A 19,142-nucleotide genomic window follows, 5' to 3' on the forward strand; every position below is an offset into this window, starting at 1 on the left:
TGCAGACAGCACGTCAGGTTTTTGCAGTGGAGAATTCCACTAACCTTGCATTTTCAAAAGTGATTGTGCAGGCATGGCAGTAGCATAGCAGGTGAAGTACGTTAAACAGATAAGGGGAATGTCCCACAGTCGCCAAATGAGGAGGATAGCTAAGAAAAACAGGACAAGCAGTGCAAAATCAGTAAAAACAAAAATCACGGGCCCTTTAGTCATGAGAGATGAAAAAAAAAAAGGAACAGGAGAAATTAAAGGTTGGTCAAATAAAATTGTACATATATGGAATAGTAGTAAGCATCACGTAGTTTGTGAACCTAATTCTCCCCCTGTACTCAGCTCTGGTGAGGCCGCACTGTGAATACCATGTTCAGTTTTGGGGCCGTCACTCCAAGAAGGACGGGGAGGTCCTGGAGCGTGTCCAAAGAAGGGCAAAGAAGCAGCTGAAGGGCCTAGGGAGCAAGTCGTGTGAGGAGTGTTGAGGGAGCTGGGGTTATGTAGCCTAGAGGAAAGGAGGCTGGGGGGAGACCTTATCACTCTGTCCAAGGACCTCAGAGAAGGTTGTAGTGCGACGGGGGTCAGTCCCTTCTCCCAAGCAACGGGCGATAGGAGAAGGGGAAAAAGTGGCGCCGGGGGAGGTTTAGGTGGATACTAGGAAAAATGTCTTGAATGGAAGGGTTGTGAAGAATTGGAACAGGCTGCCCAGGGAAGTAAATGAGTCACCATCCCTGGAGGTATTCGAAAGCCATGTGAATCTGGTGCCTAGGGACACGGTTCAGTGGTAGACTCGGCGGTGCTAGGATAACGGTTGGAGGTGATGATCTGTGAGGTGTTTTCCAACCTAAGCGATTCTGTGATTCTATAAGTCTATGACTGGGACAGGCCCAGGGTGCCAGGTTGGCATGGCCTGCACCACTCTTTCTCCTGAGATCAACGACACAGAGAGGAGCATTGGGGGCAAAAGTCTGCCTGAGCTTTTATTCACAGCAGAAAGCAGCCGCAGCTGAGCTGAGGCTGGGGGCAGGATGCGGTGGGGCATCTGAATTCCTGGGGCGCTGTCCTGTGCCTCCCAGTGATGCTTCTGTGGGCGCTGCAAAGCTTCCTGAGGGCCAGCTGCCACCTGCGAGCGCCGTCCTGGTGCTGGCAGCCGGGCGCTGCTACTCTCGCTGTCCTGCGATGCAGCTGCAGCAGAAAGCCCTGCGCAGAGCCCGAAGTGCCCTCCTGACGCGGGAGGGCCGTGGCTGGCGCGCTGGGGCTTGTGCGAGGTCAAGGATGCCTGTGGGGGACAGAGAGGTGTAGGTTAGGGCCTGAGCGGGTGCTGGGCAAGCCTTTCCCCCCCTCCAAGGCCTTTCCCCGGGGAGGGGTGGTCCAGGACCAGCCAGCCCCCCGGCGCGTGGTGCTGCCAACCTAGTCCTTGGTGCTGCTCGTTGCGCTGAACAGGCCCGGCCAACAGACCCTGGGACGGTGCTTGTGTCTGGGACGTTGCTGGCTCATGCCGCTGGCGTATCTTTGGTGCAGGAGGAGGACTGCGCTCGGCCTCCCTGCTCGGCGGCAACCTGCATGGGGAGAGCAAGAGCACAGGCAGGTGATGAGAGGGATGTCAGCCCTTGTGCCTGGGGCGTCTGGAAATGGAGAGCAGCAGGCAGCTCCCCAGCACGCACACCCCACGCGCTACTTCTGCCTCTGGCTGCCCTCGGTGCCTGGTGCCCACCACGCGTGCTGTGCTTACCTGGTGCCCCGGAACCATAGCCAAGGGAGTAGCTGCTGCTCCTGCTTCATCAGCTGCTGCTGGACTGAGATCTGTGATGTCCTCCCTGAGAAGATCTGCAGTCATAGGAGAAGCCACTTCTTCTTGTGGCGCCGCTGCTGCAGTGAGAGGGGCTTCCGTGGCTTCCCCTACGGCACCTCCAGCCAAGGCAGAGGCCGAGGATGTACAGTCTGCAGGCTCTGCTGTGGGAGGAGGCACCCTGGGTCCTGTGGCCGAGGGAGCAGTTGGTGCCTTGCTCGTGGCTCCCTGGCTCATGGCTACAGCATAGCGTAGGACTGCAGAGGCGATGATCCGGGCTGTTTCATGCAGATCTTCGTCGCAGGCACTGGAGGCATGTTGGGCACGTCCCTGGCTCTCAGCCATCACCGCAGTGCTGTGCTCACTGGGGGTGGGACAGGCTGATGGCTTTGATTCTGGAGCCCCACGTATCAGGGGAGGCGCTCTCTTCCCCTCATCTTCAAAAGCAGGGGCTGATGGAGGACTTGCTGGCCTGCTCTCCGCCGGTGCTGTTGCGGTGAGAGGCGTGCCGTGCCTCTCTTCCCCTGGACCTTCTGCCAGGGGAGCAGCTGATGGTGCAGTGTCCGTGGGCTCCAGTGAGCCAAGAGAGGCGCTTGTTGGGGGTTCTGCTGCTTCTGCTGCAGCCTCCCTGTCCACGCTGCTGGATGAGCTGCCCTCTTCCTGGGGAAAGGCCTGTGGTTCCTGGAGGAGGCTGGGGAACCTGGGGTTGATCCAGGAGTCGAAGATGACAATCTCTTCCTCTTCATCCGATGCCACAGGACCGCTTTCTTTCCTGCCCCGGCCCTGGCTTGTCCCCTCGTTGCCGCTCCCCTGCCTGGGTTTGATGTTTTGCTCTCTCTCTTGCCCTTGCTTCTCACCCGTGTCTGGGCTGGCTGGTGCAGGGTCTCTGCTGGCAGCCGTTGTTCCTGCACATACCCGGGGATCAGGCCCTGGCAGAGCAGTGGTCCCCCTGCTCTCCGCGTCTGTCTGGACCCCGGCTGATCTTGTTGCTGTCACTGTGCACCCTGTGTGTGCCAGCTCCCCCAGTGCTCCAGCTAAGGCAGATGCTGAGGATGCAGAGTCTGCAGGCTCTGCCGTGGGAGGAGGCACCCTGGGTCCTGTGGCCAAGGGAGCGGTTGGTGCCTTGCTCGTGGCTCCCTGGCTCATGGCTACAGCTTGTCGTAGGACTGCGGAAACGAGGGTCCGGGCTGTTTCATGCAGATCTTCATGACAGGCACTGGGGGCATGTTGGGCACGTCCCTGCCTCTCAGCCATCACCGCAGTGCTGTGCTCACTGGGGGTGGGACAGGCTGATGGCTTTGACTCTTGAGCCCCGCGTGTCTGGGGAGGCGCTCTGTAGCGCTCATCTTCAAAAGCAGGGGCTGATGGAGGACTTGCTGGCCTGCTCTCTGCCGGTGCTGTTGCGGTGAGAGGCGTGCCGTGCCTCTCTTCCAGGCAAGCAGGCGATGTTTCAGTGTCCAGTGAGCCAAGAGAGACTCTTGTTGGGGGTTCTGCTTCTTGTGCTGCAGCCTCCCTGTCCACGCTGCTGGGCGAGCTGCACACTTTCTGGGGAAAGGCCTGTGGCTCCTGGAAGAGGCTGGGGAAGCTGGGGTTGATCCAGGAGTTGAAGATGATAATTTCTTGCTCTTCATCCCATCTCACAGGACCTCTTTCTTTCCTGCCCCGGCCCTGGCTTGTCCCATCCTTGCCGCTCCCCTGCCTGGCTTTGATGTGTATCTGTCTCTGCTGCCCTTGCTTCTCACCCGTGTCTGGGCTTGCTGGTGCAGGGTCCCTGCCGGCAGCCGGTTTTCCTGCACGTGCCTGGTGATGGCGCCCTGGCAGAGCAGTGGTCCACCTGCTGTCCCTGTCTGTCTGGACCTCGACTGCTCTTGTTGATGTCACTGTGCACCCCGTGTGTGCCAGGTCCACCAGTTCTGCAGGCCGTTGGCCGTGTTCCCAGCTTTCAGCCATTGTCTTTGCCAGGACTTCAGACACAAGGGACTGTGCTGTGTCCCGCAGTGCTGCGAAAGAGCCTATGGGGCAGTGTGGGGCAGCCTGCCGACTCTTCTGCCAATCCTGGGGTACTGCTGTGAGGAGAGGTGGTGTTCTGTGGCCTTTGCTCCTGGGACCTCTGCACAAGGGAGGAAGCTCTGCCTCCCTCATGGCTCCCTCGTTGCAGGCTATAGCACTGCTAATGACACTGGAGACGAAGGCCTTTACTGGGTCTTCCATGTCCTCGGCGGAGGCTGCAGGGCTGTTTTTGGCAGGGTGCTGACTCTTCTTCCAGTTCTGGGGCACTGCTGTGAGGAGTGGTGGTGTTATGCGGCCTTTGCTCCTGGGACGTCTGCCCAAGGGAGAAAGCCTTGCCTCCCTCATGGCTCCCTGGTTCCGGGCTATGGCATTGTTAATGGCAGCGGAGACAAAGGCCTTTACTGGGTCTTCAATTTCTTCGGCAGGGGCTGCAGGGCTGCTTTTGGACGAGCGCTGACTCTTCTCCTTCCCCTTTTGGGGCACTGCTGTGGTGAGAGGTGCTGTTCTGTAGCCTTTGGTCCCGGGACCTCTGCCTGAGGGAGAAAGCCTTGCTTTGCTGTTGGCTTCCTCGTTGCAGGCTAGAGCGTTTGTTATGACTGTGGAGACGAAGGACCGTACTGTGTACTCCCTGTCCTCGTCAGGGGCCACAGGGCTGTGTGGGCCACGTTCCCGGCTCCCTGCCCTCACTGCCTTGTCCCTCTCACCAGAGATGCACGGAAGAGGTGGCAGAAGCTCTTGGTGGCTGTGGGCCTCTGTGCCCAACGCCTTTGCCCTTCCTGCAGCTGAAGATGCAGAGGCTGTTGCTTGTAGACGGGGCAGCTTGCAAGTGACCCTTTCAGATGACGACGTCGGTGCTGCACGCGCTTGCTTGGGTGCTGCTGCCTGAGTCGCTGCCTGCCTTGGGAAAGGCGGCATGGCTGGCAGATGGATTCTCTCTTCCTGCCGCACCCCACTGTGCGGCAGCGTCTTCATGTCTTGCAGCTTCTCCATCTGCAAGAGAAACTGAGGAGAAAGGCCGGGTTACTTTGGTCATTTCTGCCATTCCCCTCCACGTCCCCCTAATGGTGCTCCTGTGAGCTGCCCTGCAGTGGCCCCATTCATGCCCTGGCAGCTGACCACGCACAGCGGGGCTCGGCTTGCCAGGGTAACGCCCTGCCTGTCTCCTCCTGCAAGTGCTGCCTGCTCATCGGAGGCTGCCAGGGCTGCCAAAGATGTTCTTCCGAACCCTCCTGGGGCTCCCGACTCCGTGTGGCAGCTGCCAGTGTGACGCACGCTCTCTGGGCACTGACCGCACTGGCAGCCTGTCCGCATGGAGGGACGACGGAGGCAGCTCCTGGTTGCGGACAGCCAGGTTGAAGTAGGCCACGCTGCTCTTTGTGCCTCTGGGCACAGAAATGCCAGGGCCACGCGGGCTTTGGCTGTCCTGGGGGTCGGCTCTTCATGGAGAAACCCCAGGTTTGGGAATAACTGCAGTGTCCAGGCTGGAGGTGTTCAGGGCCAGCTGGCCAGCTTGCTCCAGCACCGTTCCCACCCTGGTGCTCTCTGTGCCATCCCGGTCACGCTGCTGTCCCTGTCTTGCTCCCTGAGCCTCACCTGGCGCCGCTCCTGTACCCTCTGCTGCCCTTCAGCGGGCTGGGAGTGATCCTTATTCTGCTGCTCCATGGTGTGCTCCAGGTCCTCTGACCGAGAACTCCAACGGGCACCCAGGGGAGCTGCTGCCTCCTGAGAGAGCTGCTCTCCTGAGAGTGAATGGGCAGCCCGGGGCTCGGGCCTTATAAGGGACACCGTTGCCATGGGTACCCCTCCGTGTCACAATGGCCTTTGGGTACGCCACCGCCCACGCATCACGCAGCCCCAGTGGTTGACGTCGGACACCCCAGGGACACCGTCTCACACACCCACAGCAAGGTCTGGATTGGCAGGCACCTCTGGCTCCTTCCAGCCAGTGCCCCCGGCTCAGCCCCAGGTCGGTATTTCTCACGGGAGTCAGCTTAGCTCCCTAACTGCTCCCATCAACTGCGCGTTACCTGCTCTGCCAGGAGATGCTCTGCTCGGTCATCTGGGTAAGCTTCCTGGCTCTTTGGCTGACTCCCCACACATCAGCAGAGACCGCGCTCGAGCTTGGACGCCCATCAGGCAGCCCTGGCAGTGCAGCTGGAGCAGGAGCAGGAGCAGGGATTCCTCCCGTGTCCGGGCAGCCAGAGGCCTGTGGCTCTAGGCACTGTGAAGGACTCCCAGAGAAGCGGGCACCAGCTAGCGGAGCCAGTGGAGCTGGCGGAGAGGTTGCTTGAGGCGGGCTCTGGCGGGGCTGCGAGAGGAAAGCCCTGGGCAGCCGCAGGAAGATTCCCTGCTCGTTGCTTTAAGAACAAGCTGTGGAGAAGCTTTCAGCAGCAGAGCCACAGCTGTGCCACGCTGGTGTTTAGCCCGCAGCTTCTCTGGCTGCTGAAGCAGGTCCTGTGCTCCAGAGTTGTGGCTGAAACAGTGTTGGTAACACAACGGTGTCTTTGCTGGAACAGGTTGCCCAGAGAGGTTGTGGAGTCTCCATCCTTGGAGATCTTCAGAAGCAGAATCCTCGGAATTGTGCGTAAAGGCAGTCCTTTGGGGAGAAAGAAAAGGAATTGGAAAAACAACCCGAAAACTAGGGAAAAAGGAAAAAAAAAAAAAAAAAAGCAATGGTTAGATATTGTCTAATTGTCTGGCCTGAAAAGCCATTAAAAGGGACTTCACTCTTTTGTCCACAATGCTGGTCTGATGAAAATTCCGGCTTTAAGTTTATATGTAAACAGTAAGACTCCTTTTTCGGAGGAGGAATCAAGCTATGCTCCCTCTAATCCTAATATTGCACCGGAGGCAGCAGTAGCTGCACCAGCAGCGAAGTATATGTGTATGTGTTTGAGCCAAAGTATTGTTGTGAAGTGAGTGACTCCTCGAGGAACTCGGCCAGAGACGATACAAAAAAGTCTGGTTATTGTTCTAAGTGATATATCCTTGCAGTATGAATGAGAAGTTTAAGGGGCCTCTCTGCGTGATCGCGTGATTGTGCTGTGGGAGTGAGACGCAGCATCGCTGCGAAGCGAGCGCGGAGTTCCGATCCGTGGTTCTGTATTCTCCGTGAGGGGAACGGCCGGAGTCGAACGAAGCGCATGACAGATCGAAAAGGAAGTGCTGTTTTATCCAAGTGTCGATTGGTGGTGCCCAATACATGGGCCCGGTGGCGTATCTTGTAATCCTATTTTGTTCTTAAACCTTTTGAGTGTGACAAAGAGGAAGGCAGGAGCGTTATCTAAGGAACAGTTTAGAAGTTTTTGTACCGCAGATACAACATGAGAATCCTGTAACCGGATGGCCTGTCCCGAATGGCAAGGGGTGGTACTGGCTATGCGGCAATAAATCCAGGAAGGTGTTGCCCCTTGGCTGGAAGGGAGCTTGCACCCTGGGGGCAATAATTCCAAATGTACCTATTATTGAAGACCCACAACGCCAAAGCCCCCTTGAGACCGCACGCAGAATTAAGAGGACTCCAGATAATCCTCTCGTAAACTGAAACAGGGAATTTCACTCATTGTAGAACTAGAAAATAACACTCTGCATGCAGTCCGGGCACTACAAGAGGAGGTAACAAGCTTGCCAAAACTAGTACTCCAGAACCAAATGGTATTCGATATATTATTAGCCTCACAGGAGAGCGTGTACTGTAATTAATGCTAGTTGCTGTACGTATGTAGATCAAAAGGGGCGAATTTGACTGATCTCAAAAATATTTGGGAAAGAAACAAATCCTACACAGAGCGGCTCAAGATGACACTTCCTGGGGATTTAGAAACATTCGGGAGAAAGTGACGTTTGTGGCTACCTGAATGGAATTGGCTCAAACAGCTATTTGTTGGTATTATAAAGATAATGGCACTGCGAATCTGTCATCCCCCGTGACATCGGAAGAAAAATATTGGGCCGTAATGTTGGAAAAAGAGAAGAGCGGGGGATGTGAAGAAGTGCAGAAACAGCAAGAGGAGTAAGAAAAGAAGAGGGGGGCATTGTGAGAAACAAAGTTGTGTTTTTGCAGCGGCAGGTGTTTTTGCAGTGGAAATTTCACAGAATCACAGAATTGTTGGGGTTGGAAGGGACCTCGAGAGATCATCGGGTCCAACGCCGCCTGCCAAAGCAGGTTCCTTAGAGCAGGCTGCCCAGGTAGGTGTCCAGACGGGCCTTGAATATCTCCAGAGAAGGACACTGCACAACCTCCCTGGGCAGCCTGTTTCAGTGCTCCGTCACCCTCACCGTGAAGAAGTCCTTTTGCATGTTGGTGCGGAACTTCCTGGGCTCCATCTTGTGGCCATTACCCCTTGTCCTGTCCCCACAAACCACTGAAAAGAGGTTGGCCAAATCCCTCTGTCTGCCACACTTCAGGTATTTATAAACACTGATAAGATCCCAACTAATTCCACTAACCTTGGGCAGCTCCCGACCCATCCTCTGACAGCCCTGGCGGCCATTTTGCAGTTCTGGTTTCCCCCTGTGCCACAAGCTGGCTGAGGCCTTGGGCTGTCCCCAGCACGGCTGTGGGGGATGGCGGGCGGCATCTAGACCCAAGAGGCCTTTCTTTTTCTTTGTGCTGAAGGAAACCTGCTGTCTGGAGAGACAGTGCCTCTTTTCTCCAAGTACCGCAGGGTTCCATTGTAAGTGACGTGGCCTCTCACTTTGTGGGCCCTGTTTTTGTCATCATTTGTGAGGGGCTTCTGCATCCCCCCCGATCACTGGCTGTGGGCAGGGCTTCCCCCCAGGATGTCTGGGCAGGCCCATGGCGGTGGGCAGGCTCTGGGTGGGCCTTGTCCCCTGCAGGGGCGGGCGTCTGCCCCTGAGCCCACATCCCACGAGCGGCTCCTGCACTCACGGCTACCCCTGCCCGGGGCGCTGCCGCTGCTTCTGGAACCTTCCTGCAGCCTCTGGCAGCTGGCGCCTGCTTGGCGGCGGCGCATTAGGCTTGGCAGCCTGGGATCTGCGGGCCGTGCCAGCCTGCAGCATGGCATTGGCGGCCTTGTTGCCGTCCCCAGGGCAGTCCCACGGAGTCCCACATAAGAAAGAAACTTTTCCCGTTTCTTTCTTACGTGAATTTGGCCACATCGGCAGCAAAAGTGTCCTGACACATGTCCTACTGACTGCCTTTTCCTTGCTGGGCAGCTGGTGGGTGAGCAACAGCTGTTGCAGCACTTCCTCCTCTTGGGTGCTTGCAGGCTGCAGACAGCACGTCAGGTTTTTGCAGTGGAGAATTCCACTAACCTTGCATTTTCAAAAGTGATTGTGCAGGCATGGCAGTAGCATAGCAGGTGAAGTACGTTAAACAGATAAGGGGAATGTCCCACAGTCGCCAAATGAGGAGGATAGCTAAGAAAAACAGGACAAGCAGTGCAAAATCCGTAAAAACAAAAATCACGGGCCCTTTTGTCATGAGAGATGAAAAAAAAAAAGGAACAGGAGAAATTAAAGGTTGGTCAAATAAAATTGTACATATATGGAATAGTAGTAAGCATCACGTAGTTTGTGAACCTAATTCTCCCCCTGTACTCAGCTCTGGTGAGGCCGCACTGTGAATACCATGTTCAGTTTTGGGGCCGTCACTCCAAGAAGGACGGGGAGGTCCTGGAGCGTGTCCAAAGAAGGGCAAAGAAGCAGCTGAAGGGCCTAGGGAGCAAGTCGTGTGAGGAGTGTTGAGGGAGCTGGGGTTATGTAGCCTAGAGGAAAGGAGGCTGGGGGGAGACCTTATCACTCTGTCCAAGGACCTCAGAGAAGGTTGTAGTGCGACGGGGGTCAGTCCCTTCTCCCAAGCAACGGGCGATAGCAGAAGGGGAAAAAGTGGCGCCAGGGGAGGTTTAGGTGGATACTAGGAAAAATGTCTTGAATGGAAGGGTTGTGAAGAATTGGAACAGGCTGCCCAGGGAAGTAAATGAGTCACCATCCCTGGAGGTATTCGAAAGCCATGTGAATCTGGTGCCTAGGGACACGGTTCAGTGGTAGACTCGGCGGTGCTAGGATAACGGTTGGAGGTGATGATCTGTGAGGTGTTTTCCAACCTAAGCGATTCTGTGATTCTATAATTCTATGACTGGGACAGGCCCAGGGTGCCAGGTTGGCATGGCCTGCACCACTCTTTCTCCTGAGATCAACGACACAGAGAGGAGCATTGGGGGCAAAAGTCTGCCTGAGCTTTTATTCACAGCAGAAAGCAGCCGCAGCTGAGCTGAGGCTGGGGGCAGGATGCGGTGGGGCATCTGAATTCCTGGGGCGCTGTCCTGTGCCTCCCAGTGATGCTTCTGTGGGCGCTGCAAAGCTTCCTGAGGGCCAGCTGCCACCTGCGAGCGCCGTCCTGGTGCTGGCAGCCGGGCGCTGCTACTCTCGCTGTCCTGCGATGCAGCTGCAGCAGAAAGCCCTGCGCAGAGCCCGAAGTGCCCTCCTGACGCGGGAGGGCCGTGGCCGACGCGCTGGGGCTTGTGCGAGGTCAAGGATGCCTGTGGGGGACAGAGAGGTGTAGGTTAGGGCCTGAGCGGGTGCTGGGCAAGCCTTTCCCCCCCTCCAAGGCCTTTCCCTGGGGAGGGGTGGTCCAGGACCAGCCAGCCCCCCGGCGCGTGGTGCTGCCAACCTAGTCCTTGGTGCTGCTCGTTGCGCTGAACAGGCCCGGCCAACAGACCCTGGGACGGTGCTTGTGTCTGGGACGTTGCTGGCTCATGCGCTGGCGTATCTTTGGTGCAGGAGGAGGACTGCGCTCGGCCTCCCTGCTCGGCGGCAACCTGCATGGGGAGAGCAAGAGCACAGGCAGGTGATGAGAGGGATGTCAGCCCTTGTGCCTGGGGCGTCTGGAAATGGAGAGCAGCAGGCAGCTCCCCAGCACGCACACCCCACGCGCTACTTCTGCCTCTGGCTGCCCTCGGTGCCTGGTGCCCACCACGCGTGCTGTGCTTACCTGGTGCCCCGGAACCATAGCCAAGGGAGTAGCTGCTGCTCCTGCTTCATCAGCTGCTGCTGGACTGAGATCTGTGATGTCCTCCCTGAGAAGATCTGCAGTCATAGGAGAAGCCACTTCTTCTTGTGGCGCCGCTGCTGCAGTGAGAGGGGCTTCCGTGGCTTCCCCTACGGCACCTCCAGCCAAGGCAGAGGCCGAGGATGTACAGTCTGCAGGCTCTGCTGTGGGAGGAGGCACCCTGGGTCCTGTGGCCGAGGGAGCAGTTGGTGCCTTGCTCGTGGCTCCCTGGCTCATGGCTACAGCATAGCGTAGGACTGCAGAGGCGATGATCCGGGCTGTTTCATGCAGATCTTCGTCGCAGGCACTGGAGGCATGTTGGGCACGTCCCTGGCTCTCAGCCATCACCGCAGTGCTGTGCTCACTGGGGGTGGGACAGGCTGATGGCTTTGATTCTGGAGCCCCACGTATCAGGGGAGGCGCTCTCTTCCCCTCATCTTCAAAAGCAGGGGCTGATGGAGGACTTGCTGGCCTGCTCTCCGCCGGTGCTGTTGCGGTGAGAGGCGTGCCGTGCCTCTCTTCCCCTGGACCTTCTGCCAGGGGAGCAGCTGATGGTGCAGTGTCCGTGGGCTCCAGTGAGCCAAGAGAGGCGCTTGTTGGGGGTTCTGCTGCTTCTGCTGCAGCCTCCCTGTCCACGCTGCTGGATGAGCTGCCCTCTTCCTGGGGAAAGGCCTGCGGTTCCTGGAGGAGGCTGGGGAACCTGGGGTTGATCCAGGAGTCGAAGATGACAATCTCTTCCTCTTCATCCGATGCCACAGGACCGCTTTCTTTCCTGCCCCGGCCCTGGCTTGTCCCCTCGTTGCCGCTCCCCTGCCTGGGTTTGATGTTTTGCTCTCTCTCTTGCCCTTGCTTCTCACCCGTGTCTGGGCTGGCTGGTGCAGGGTCTCTGCCTGGCAGCCGTTGTTCCTGCACATACCCGGGGATCAGGCCCTGGCAGAGCAGTGGTCCCCCTGCTCTCCGCGTCTGTCTGGACCCCGGCTGATCTTGTTGCTGTCACTGAGCACCCTGTGTGTGCCAGCTCCCCCAGTGCTCCAGCTAAGGCAGATGCTGAGGATGCAGAGTCTGCAGGCTCTGCCGTGGGAGGAGGCACGCTGGGTCCTGTGGCCAAGGGAGCGGTTGGTGCCTTGCTCGTGGCTCCCTGGCTCATGGCTACAGCTTGTCGTAGGACTGCGGAAACGAGGGTCCGGCCTGTTTCATGCAGATCTTCATGACAGGCACTGGGGGCATGTTGGGCACGTCCCTGCCTCTCAGCCATCACCGCAGTGCTGTGCTCACTGGGGGTGGGACAGGCTGATGGCTTTGACTCTTGAGCCCCGCGTGTCTGGGGAGGCGCTCTGTAGCGCTCATCTTCAAAAGCAGGGGCTGATGGAGGACTTGCTGGCCTGCTCTCTGCCGGTGCTGTTGCGGTGAGAGGCGTGCCGTGCCTCTCTTCCAGGCAAGCAGGCGATGTTTCAGTGTCCAGTGAGCCAAGAGAGACTCTTGTTGGGGGTTCTGCTTCTTGTGCTGCAGCCTCCCTGTCCACGCTGCTGGGCGAGCTGCACACTTTCTGGGGAAAGGCCTGTGGCTCCTGGAAGAGGCTGGGGAAGCTGGGGTTGATCCAGGAGTTGAAGATGGTAATTTCTTGCTCTTCATCCCATCTCACAGGACCTCTTTCTTTCCTGCCCCGGCCCTGGCTTGTCCCATCCTTGCCGCTCCCCTGCCTGGCTTTGATGTGTATCTGTCTCTGCTGCCCTTGCTTCTCACCCGTGTCTGGGCTTGCTGGTGCAGGGTCCCTGCCGGCAGCCGGTTTTCCTGCACGTGCCTGGTGATGGCGCCCTGGCAGAGCAGTGGTCCACCTGCTGTCCCGTGTCTGTCTGGACCTCGACTGCTCTTGTTGATGTCACTGTGCACCCCGTGTGTGCCAGGTCCACCAGTTCTGCAGGCCGTTGGCCGTGTTCCCAGCTTTCAGCCATTGTCTTTGCCAGGACTTCAGACACAAGGGACTGTGCTGTGTCCCGCAGTGCTGCGAAAGAGTCTGTGGGGCAGTGTGGGGCAGCCTGCCGACTCTTCTTCCAATCCTGGGGTACTGCTGTGAGGAGAGGTGGTGTTCTGTGGCCTTTGCTCCTGGGACCTCTGCACAAGGGAGGAAGCTCTGCCTCCCTCATGGCTCCCTCGTTGCAGGCTATAGCACTGCTAATGACACTGGAGACGAAGGCCTTTACTGGGTCTTCCATGTCCTCGGCGGAGGCTGCAGGGCTGTTTTTGGCAGGGTGCTGACTCTTCTTCCAGTTCTGGGGCACTGCTGTGAGGAGTGGTGGTGTTATGCGGCCTTTGCTCCTGGGACGTCTGCCCAAGGGAGAAAGCCTTGCCTCCCTCATGACTCCCTGGTTCCAGGCTATGGCATTGTTAATGGCAGCGGAGACAAAGGCCTTTACTGGGTCTTCAATTTCTTCGGCAGGGGCTGCAGGGCTGCTTTTGGACGAGCGCTGACTCTTCTCCTTCCCATTTTGGGGCACTGCTGTGGTGAGAGGTGCTGTTCTGTAGCCTTTGGTCCCGGGACCTCTGCCTGAGGGAGAAAGCCTTGCTTTGCTGTTGGCTTCCTCGTTGCAGGCTAGAGCGTTTGTTATGACTGTGGAGACGAAGGACCGTACTGTGTACTCCCTGTCCTCGTCAGGGGCCACAGGGCTGTGTGGGCCACGTTCCCGGCTCCCTGCCCTCACTGCCTTGTCCCTCTCACCAGAGATGCACGGAAGAGGTGGCAGAAGCTCTTGGTGGCTGTGGGCCTCTGTGCCCAACGCCTTTGCCCTTCCTGCAGCTGAAGATGCAGAGGCTGTTGCTTGTAGACGGGGCAGCTTGCAAGTGACCCTTTCAGATGACGACGTCGGTGCTGCACGCGCTTGCTTGGGTGCTGCTGCCTGAGTCGCTGCCTGCCTTGGGAAAGGCGGCATGGCTGGCAGATGGATTCTCTCTTCCTGCCGCACCCCACTGTGCGGCAGCGTCTTCATGTCTTGCAGCTTCTCCATCTGCAAGAGAAACTGAGGAGAAAGGCCGGGTTACTTTGGTCATTTCTGCCATTCCCCTCCACGTCCCCCTAATGGTGCTCCTGTGAGCTGCCCTGCAGTGGCCCCATTCATGCCCTGGCAGCTGACCACGCACAGCGGGGCTCGGCTTGCCAGGGGTAACGCCCTGCCTGTCTCCTCCTGCAAGTGCTGCCTGCTCATCGGAGGCTGCCAGGGCTGCCAAAGATGTTCTTCCGAAACCCTCCTGGGGCTCCCGACTCCGTGTGGCAGCTGCCAGTGTGACGCACGCTCTCTGGGCACGACCGCACTGGCAGCCTGTCCGCATGGAGGGACGACGGAGGCAGCTCCTGGTTGCGGACAGCCAGGTTGAAGTAGGCCACGCTGCTCTTTGTGCCTCTGGGCACAGAAATGCCAGGGCCACGCGGGCTTTGGCTGTCCTGGGGGTCGGCTCTTCATGGAGAAACCCCAGGTTTGGGAATAACTGTGTCCAGGCTGGAGGTGTTCAGGGCCAGCTGGCCAGCTTGCTCCAGCACCGTTCCCACCCTGGTGCTCTCCGTGCCATCCCGTCACGCTGCTGTCCCTGTCTTGCTCCCTGAGCCTCACCTGGCGCCGCTCCTGTACCCTCTGCTGCCCTTCAGCGGGCTGGGAGTGATCCTTATTCTGCTGCTCCATGGTGTGCTCCAGGTCCTCTGACCGAGAACTCCAACGGGCACCCAGGGGAGCTGCTGCCTCCTGAGAGAGCTGCTCTCCTGAGAGTGAATGGGCAGCCCGGGGCTCGGGCCTTATAAGGGACACCGTTGCCATGGGTACCCCTCCGTGTCACAATGGCCTTTGGGTACGCCACCGCCCACGCATCACGCAGCCCCAGTGGTTGACGTCGGACACCCCAGGGACACCGTCTCACACACCCACAGCAAGGTCTGGATTGGCAGGCACCTCTGGCTCCTTCCAGCCAGTGCCCCCGGCTCAGCCCCAGGTCGGTATTTCTCACGGGAGTCAGCTTAGCTCCCTAACTGCTCCCATCAACTGCGCGTTACCTGCTCTGCCAGGAGATGCTCTGCTCGGTCATCTGGGTAAGCTTCCTGGCTCTTTGGCTGAACTCCCCACACATCAGCAGAGACCGCGCTCGAGCTTGGACGCCCATCAGGCAGCCCTGGCAGTGCAGCTGGAGCAGGAGCAGGAGCAGGGATTCCTCCCGTGTCCGGGCAGCCAGAGGCCTGTGGCTCTAGGCACTGTGAAGGACTCCCAGAGAAGCGGGCACCAGCTAGCGGAGCCAGTGGAGCTGGCGGAGAGGTTGCTTGAGGCGGGCTCTGGCGGGGCTGCGAGAGGAAAGCCCTGGGCGGCCGCAGGAAGATTCCCTGCTCGTTGCTTTAAGAACAAGCTGTGGAGAAGCTTTCAGCGGCAGAGCCACAGCTGTGCCACGCTGGTGTTTAGCCCGCAGCTTCTCTGGCTGCTGAAGCAGGTCCTGTGCTCCAGAGTTGTGGCTGAAACAGTGTTGGTAACACAACGGTGTCTTTGCTGGAACAGGTTGCCCAGAGAGGTTGTGGCGTCTCCATCCTTGGAGATCTTCAGAAGCAGAATCCTCGGAATTGTGCGTAAAGGCAGTCCTTTGGGGAGAAAGAAAAGGAATTGGAAAAACAACCCAAACTCGTGCTTCGTCAGCTGCTGCTGGACTGAGATCTGTGATATCCTCCCCAAGAGGCTCTGCAGGGAGAGCCCGAGAGTCTCCCCAGTGCTGCCGGTCATTGACCATGTTCCCAGCTTTTAGCCATTGTCTTTGCCAGGACCTCAGACACGAGGGACTGTGCTGTGTCCTGCAGTGCTGTGAAAGTGTCTGTGGGGCTGTGTGGGTCAGGGTGCCTTCTCTTCTTCAAATTCTGGGACACTGCTGCGGGTAGAGGTGGTGTTCTGCGTCCTTTGTTCCTGGGAGGTCTGCCCTTTCCTCCCTCATGGCTCCCTCATTCCAGGCTATGGCATTGCTAATGGCTGTGGAGACAAGCACCTTTACTGGGATCTTCCATTTCTTCTGCAGGGCTGCTTTTGGATGAGTCCTGGAGTCGTCTTCTTCCAATTTTGGGGCACTGCTGTTGTGAGAGCTGGTGTTCTGTAGAATTTTTTCTCAGGACCTCTGCCTGAGGGAGAAAGCCTTGCCTTGCTTTTGTCTCCACTGCGATGAGCAATGCAATAGCCTGGAACCAAGCAGCCATGAGGGAGGCAGAGCTTCCTCCCTTTGGCAGAGGTCCAAGAGCAAAGGCTGCATAACACCACCTCTCCTCACAGCAGTACCCCAGGATTGGAAGAAGAGTCGGCAGGCTGCCCCACACTGCCCCACAGACTCGTTCGCGGCACTGCGGGACACAGCACAGTCCCCTGTGTCTGAAGTCCTGGTGAGGACGATTGCTGAAAGCTGGCAATACGACCAGCGACCTGCAGAACTTGGGGACCTGGCAAACACAGGGTGCACAGTGACATCAGCAAGAGCAGTCGAGGTCCAGACAGACGCGGAGAGCAGGGGGACCACTGCTCTGCCAGGGCCTGATCACCAGGGTATGTTCAGGAACAACGGCTGCCAGCAGAGACCCTGCACCAGCCAGCCCAGACACGGGTGAGAAGCAAGGGCAACAGAGAGAGCTAAAACATCAAACCCAGGCAGGGGAGCGGCAACGAGGGGACAAGCCAGGGCCGGGGCAGGAAAGAAAGCGGTCCTGTGGCATCGGATGAAGAGGAAGAGATTGTCATCTTCGACTCCTGGATCAACCCCAGGTTCCCCAGCCTCCTCCAGGAACCACAGGCCTTTCCCCAGGAAGAGGGCAGCTCATCCAGCAGCGTGGACAGGGAGGCTGCAGCAGAAGCAGCAGAACCCCCAACAAGCGCCTCTCTTGGCTCACTGGAGCCCACGGACACTGCACCATCAGCTGCTCCCCTGGCAGAAGGTCCAGGGGAAGAGAGGCACGGCACGCCTCTCACCGCAACAGCACCGGCGGAGAGCAGGCCAGCAAGTCCTCCATCAGCCCCTGCTTTTGAAGATGAGGGGAAGAGCGCCTCCCCTGATACCCCCCTGATATCCCCTCTGAGATGGGATGAAGAAGAAGGAATCGTCATCTTCATCTCTGCTGTTCTAAGGCAAGCTGTAGCTTTTGCAGGCATTTGTGGGAGCTGGCCCACACTTACTTGGTGCTTGACTTGTCCAGAGGAGCTGCCTCAGCCTTCTTTGGGAGGTGAGGGATGAGGAAATGCTGCTTCTTCATATCTACTGGTTCCATCTGCAGAGACTTCTTTTTCAGTTCCACAAGTGCCATGGAGGAAGAAGCACTGTCTGTGTGTGGCCTCTGCTTTTTCGTCCAGAAGAGCTGCCTCAGCCTTCTTCTCTGTGGGCTGAGGGATGAGGACATGCTGCGGCTTCACCTCCGCTGGTGCCTCCTGCAGACCTGTCTTTTTAGATCCACAAGCCCCAGGGAGGAAGGACTGTCTGTCTGTGGCCTCTGCTTTTCCATCTCTGTCTTCTGCTCCAGGGGGGAAGCACAAACAAGGAACGTCTTTAGATTGAAGAGCAAAAGCTCTTGGTAGCATGGCAGGCCAAAGTCACTTGGCAGCATGGCAGGCCTCTTGAGAAAAATCTCAAATAATTTTCTTCAGACAGGATCTTCTGTGAAGCTATTATATTCACAATTGCAATGGCAGGCGTCCTGTCAATTAGGAGTGCATTTTAGTAAACAAATCGTAGCCTTTTATTCCCTATTACCTGACACCTGATCACCTCCCCTATTTCCTCATTGGCTGACTACTACGGGTTCACAAGCTACTCGACGCTCCTCTATACCATACATGTACAATTTTTCTTTTTTTTTCAACCCTTTAATTTCTCCTTTCTTATGTTTTGAGAACTTGTGATCTTTGCTTTACTCTTCTCACACTGCTCATCCTGTTTTTCTCAAGCTTCTACCTTATTTTGGAACAGTGAGGCCTTCTACTGTCCACTTATCTACTTAGCATTTCTCCTTATTATGACTACACAACTTCCTTGGAATACAGAAAAGTAATTCTCTACTGCAAAAACACAACTTTGTTTCTCACACCTCCCAGCAGGGTTTCCCCAGGCTCAGGGTGGTTTCCTTGCAGCCTTCTTTGTCTAAGAAAGGCAGCATGAAAGGCTCCAGCCCTCGCATTTGAAGCTAAGGGCAAGAACACTTTCATTGCATGGGCTTTAGAGAAGCCCTCGTCCTTCACAAAGGATAACAAGACTCCTCTCTCCCATTTGTTTCCATGAAAGCCTTGTTCTGTGCCCACAAGTCCTCCTCCTCATGTTCTTCCCTGAACTGCTGTTCAGCCAGCAGTGCCTGCAGAGTTCTTTCACCTCGCTGCAGACAGAGGCAGCGTATTTCCTACAGGGGAGAAGAGCGTGCAATGATTAGAGAAACATCAAATCTCCACAAAGGCAACCTTTGTAACAACCCATCAATGTGTACAAAGGTAGTCATCAAGAATGCGGACATGTCAGAGGAGGTGCAGCAAGATGCTGTGGATTGTGCCACTCAGGCCTTGGAGAAGCATATCGAGAAGGACATTGCTGCGCACATCAGGAAGGAATTTGACAAGAAATACAATCCCACTTGGCACTGCATCACAGGAAGGAACTGTGTCAGCTACGTGACTCATGAGACCAAGCATTTCATCTACTTCTACCTCAGCCAAGTTGCTATTCTTTTCAAGTCTGGTTAGAACCATGGACTCCTACTGACACTTGCATCTGGTTACAGGACTTTGCTGGCTCCTATGACTGGTTACTTCAGCCTTCCTGAGTGTCCTGGTTTCAGGACGATACAATGGACTGTTAAAGACTACACTGAAAGCGATGGGTGCTGGGACATTCAAAAATTGGGAAACACATTTGGCAAAGGCCACCTGGTTAGTCAATACTAGAGGATCTGCCAACCGAGCTGGACCTGCCCAATCAAACCTGTTACGCACTGTAGAAGGGGATAAAGTTCCTGCAGTGCACGTAAGAAACATGCTGGGTAAGACAGTCTGGGCTACTCCTGCCTCAGGAAAAGGCAAGCCCATTCGTGGGATTGCTTTTGCCCAGGGACCTGGATGCACTTGGTGGGTAATGCAAAAGAATGGGGAGGTTCGGTGTGTACCTCAAGGGGACCTAATACTGGGTGAGAATAGCCCATGAGTTGAATTGTAGTATGTTAATTATCATATAACACTGTATGTCATCACTACCATGGTTGCTATATATCATAGATGAAAATGGTGACTAATTAGAAGGTATTGGAAAGAGTGTAACCTGAGCATGACATAAATGGTATGGAATAAGGGGTGGATATCTGTCCTGGTT

The 19,142-nt window shown here is 56.9% G+C and overlaps 2 protein-coding genes across 3 annotated transcripts; one reads left to right on the plus strand and one right to left on the minus strand.

Moving 5' to 3' along the window:
• Nucleotides 1-1,151: 1,151 nt before the first annotated feature.
• On the minus strand, nt 1,152-11,147 carry LOC126913773 (nematocyst expressed protein 3-like). Its single transcript, XM_050716995.1, has 3 exons — nt 10,746-11,147; nt 10,425-10,572; nt 1,152-1,270 (listed from the first exon to the last, which is right to left on the minus strand). Exons 1-3 carry the CDS (start codon nt 11,145-11,147, stop codon nt 1,152-1,154), a joined length of 669 nt encoding a protein of 222 aa, XP_050572952.1.
• A 948-nt stretch (nt 11,148-12,095) lies between these two features.
• Nucleotides 12,096-18,520, plus strand: LOC118254820 (dynein light chain 1, cytoplasmic-like). Of its 2 annotated transcripts, XM_035560473.1 has the most exons (3): nt 12,096-12,121; nt 16,628-16,640; nt 18,272-18,520. In XM_035560473.1, the coding sequence occupies exons 1-3, from the start codon at nt 12,096-12,098 to the stop codon at nt 18,518-18,520; spliced, it is 288 nt and encodes a 95-aa protein (XP_035416366.1). The 2 variants fall into 2 exon arrangements, with proteins under 2 accessions (XP_035416366.1, XP_035416367.1); XM_035560474.1 differs by lacking the exons at nt 12,096-12,121; nt 16,628-16,640 and having other exon boundaries at nt 18,260-18,520.
• The last annotated feature ends 622 nt before the right edge of the window (nt 18,521-19,142 follow it).

The sequence above is a fragment of the Cygnus atratus genome, unplaced genomic scaffold, assembly GCF_013377495.2.
Source record: "Cygnus atratus isolate AKBS03 ecotype Queensland, Australia unplaced genomic scaffold, CAtr_DNAZoo_HiC_assembly HiC_scaffold_76, whole genome shotgun sequence".
Lineage (NCBI taxonomy): Eukaryota > Metazoa > Chordata > Aves > Anseriformes > Anatidae > Cygnus > Cygnus atratus.

Excerpts from the sequence above, each read along its gene's own strand:
- LOC126913773 (XM_050716995.1), bottom strand. The coding sequence starts at position 11,147 with ATGGCTGAGAGCCAGGGACGTGCCCAACATGCCTCCAGTGCCTGCGAC. Across the intron at positions 10,573-10,745 it reads CTATGGTTCCGGGGCACCAG|GTTGCCGCCGAGCAGGGAGG; the intron begins GTAAGCACAGCA and ends CTCCCCATGCAG. Across the intron at positions 1,271-10,424 it reads CGAGCAGCACCAAGGACTAG|GCATCCTTGACCTCGCACAA; the intron begins GTTGGCAGCACC and ends TGTCCCCCACAG.
- LOC118254820 (XM_035560473.1), top strand. The coding sequence starts at position 12,096 with ATGGCTTTGACTCTTGAGCCCCGCGT.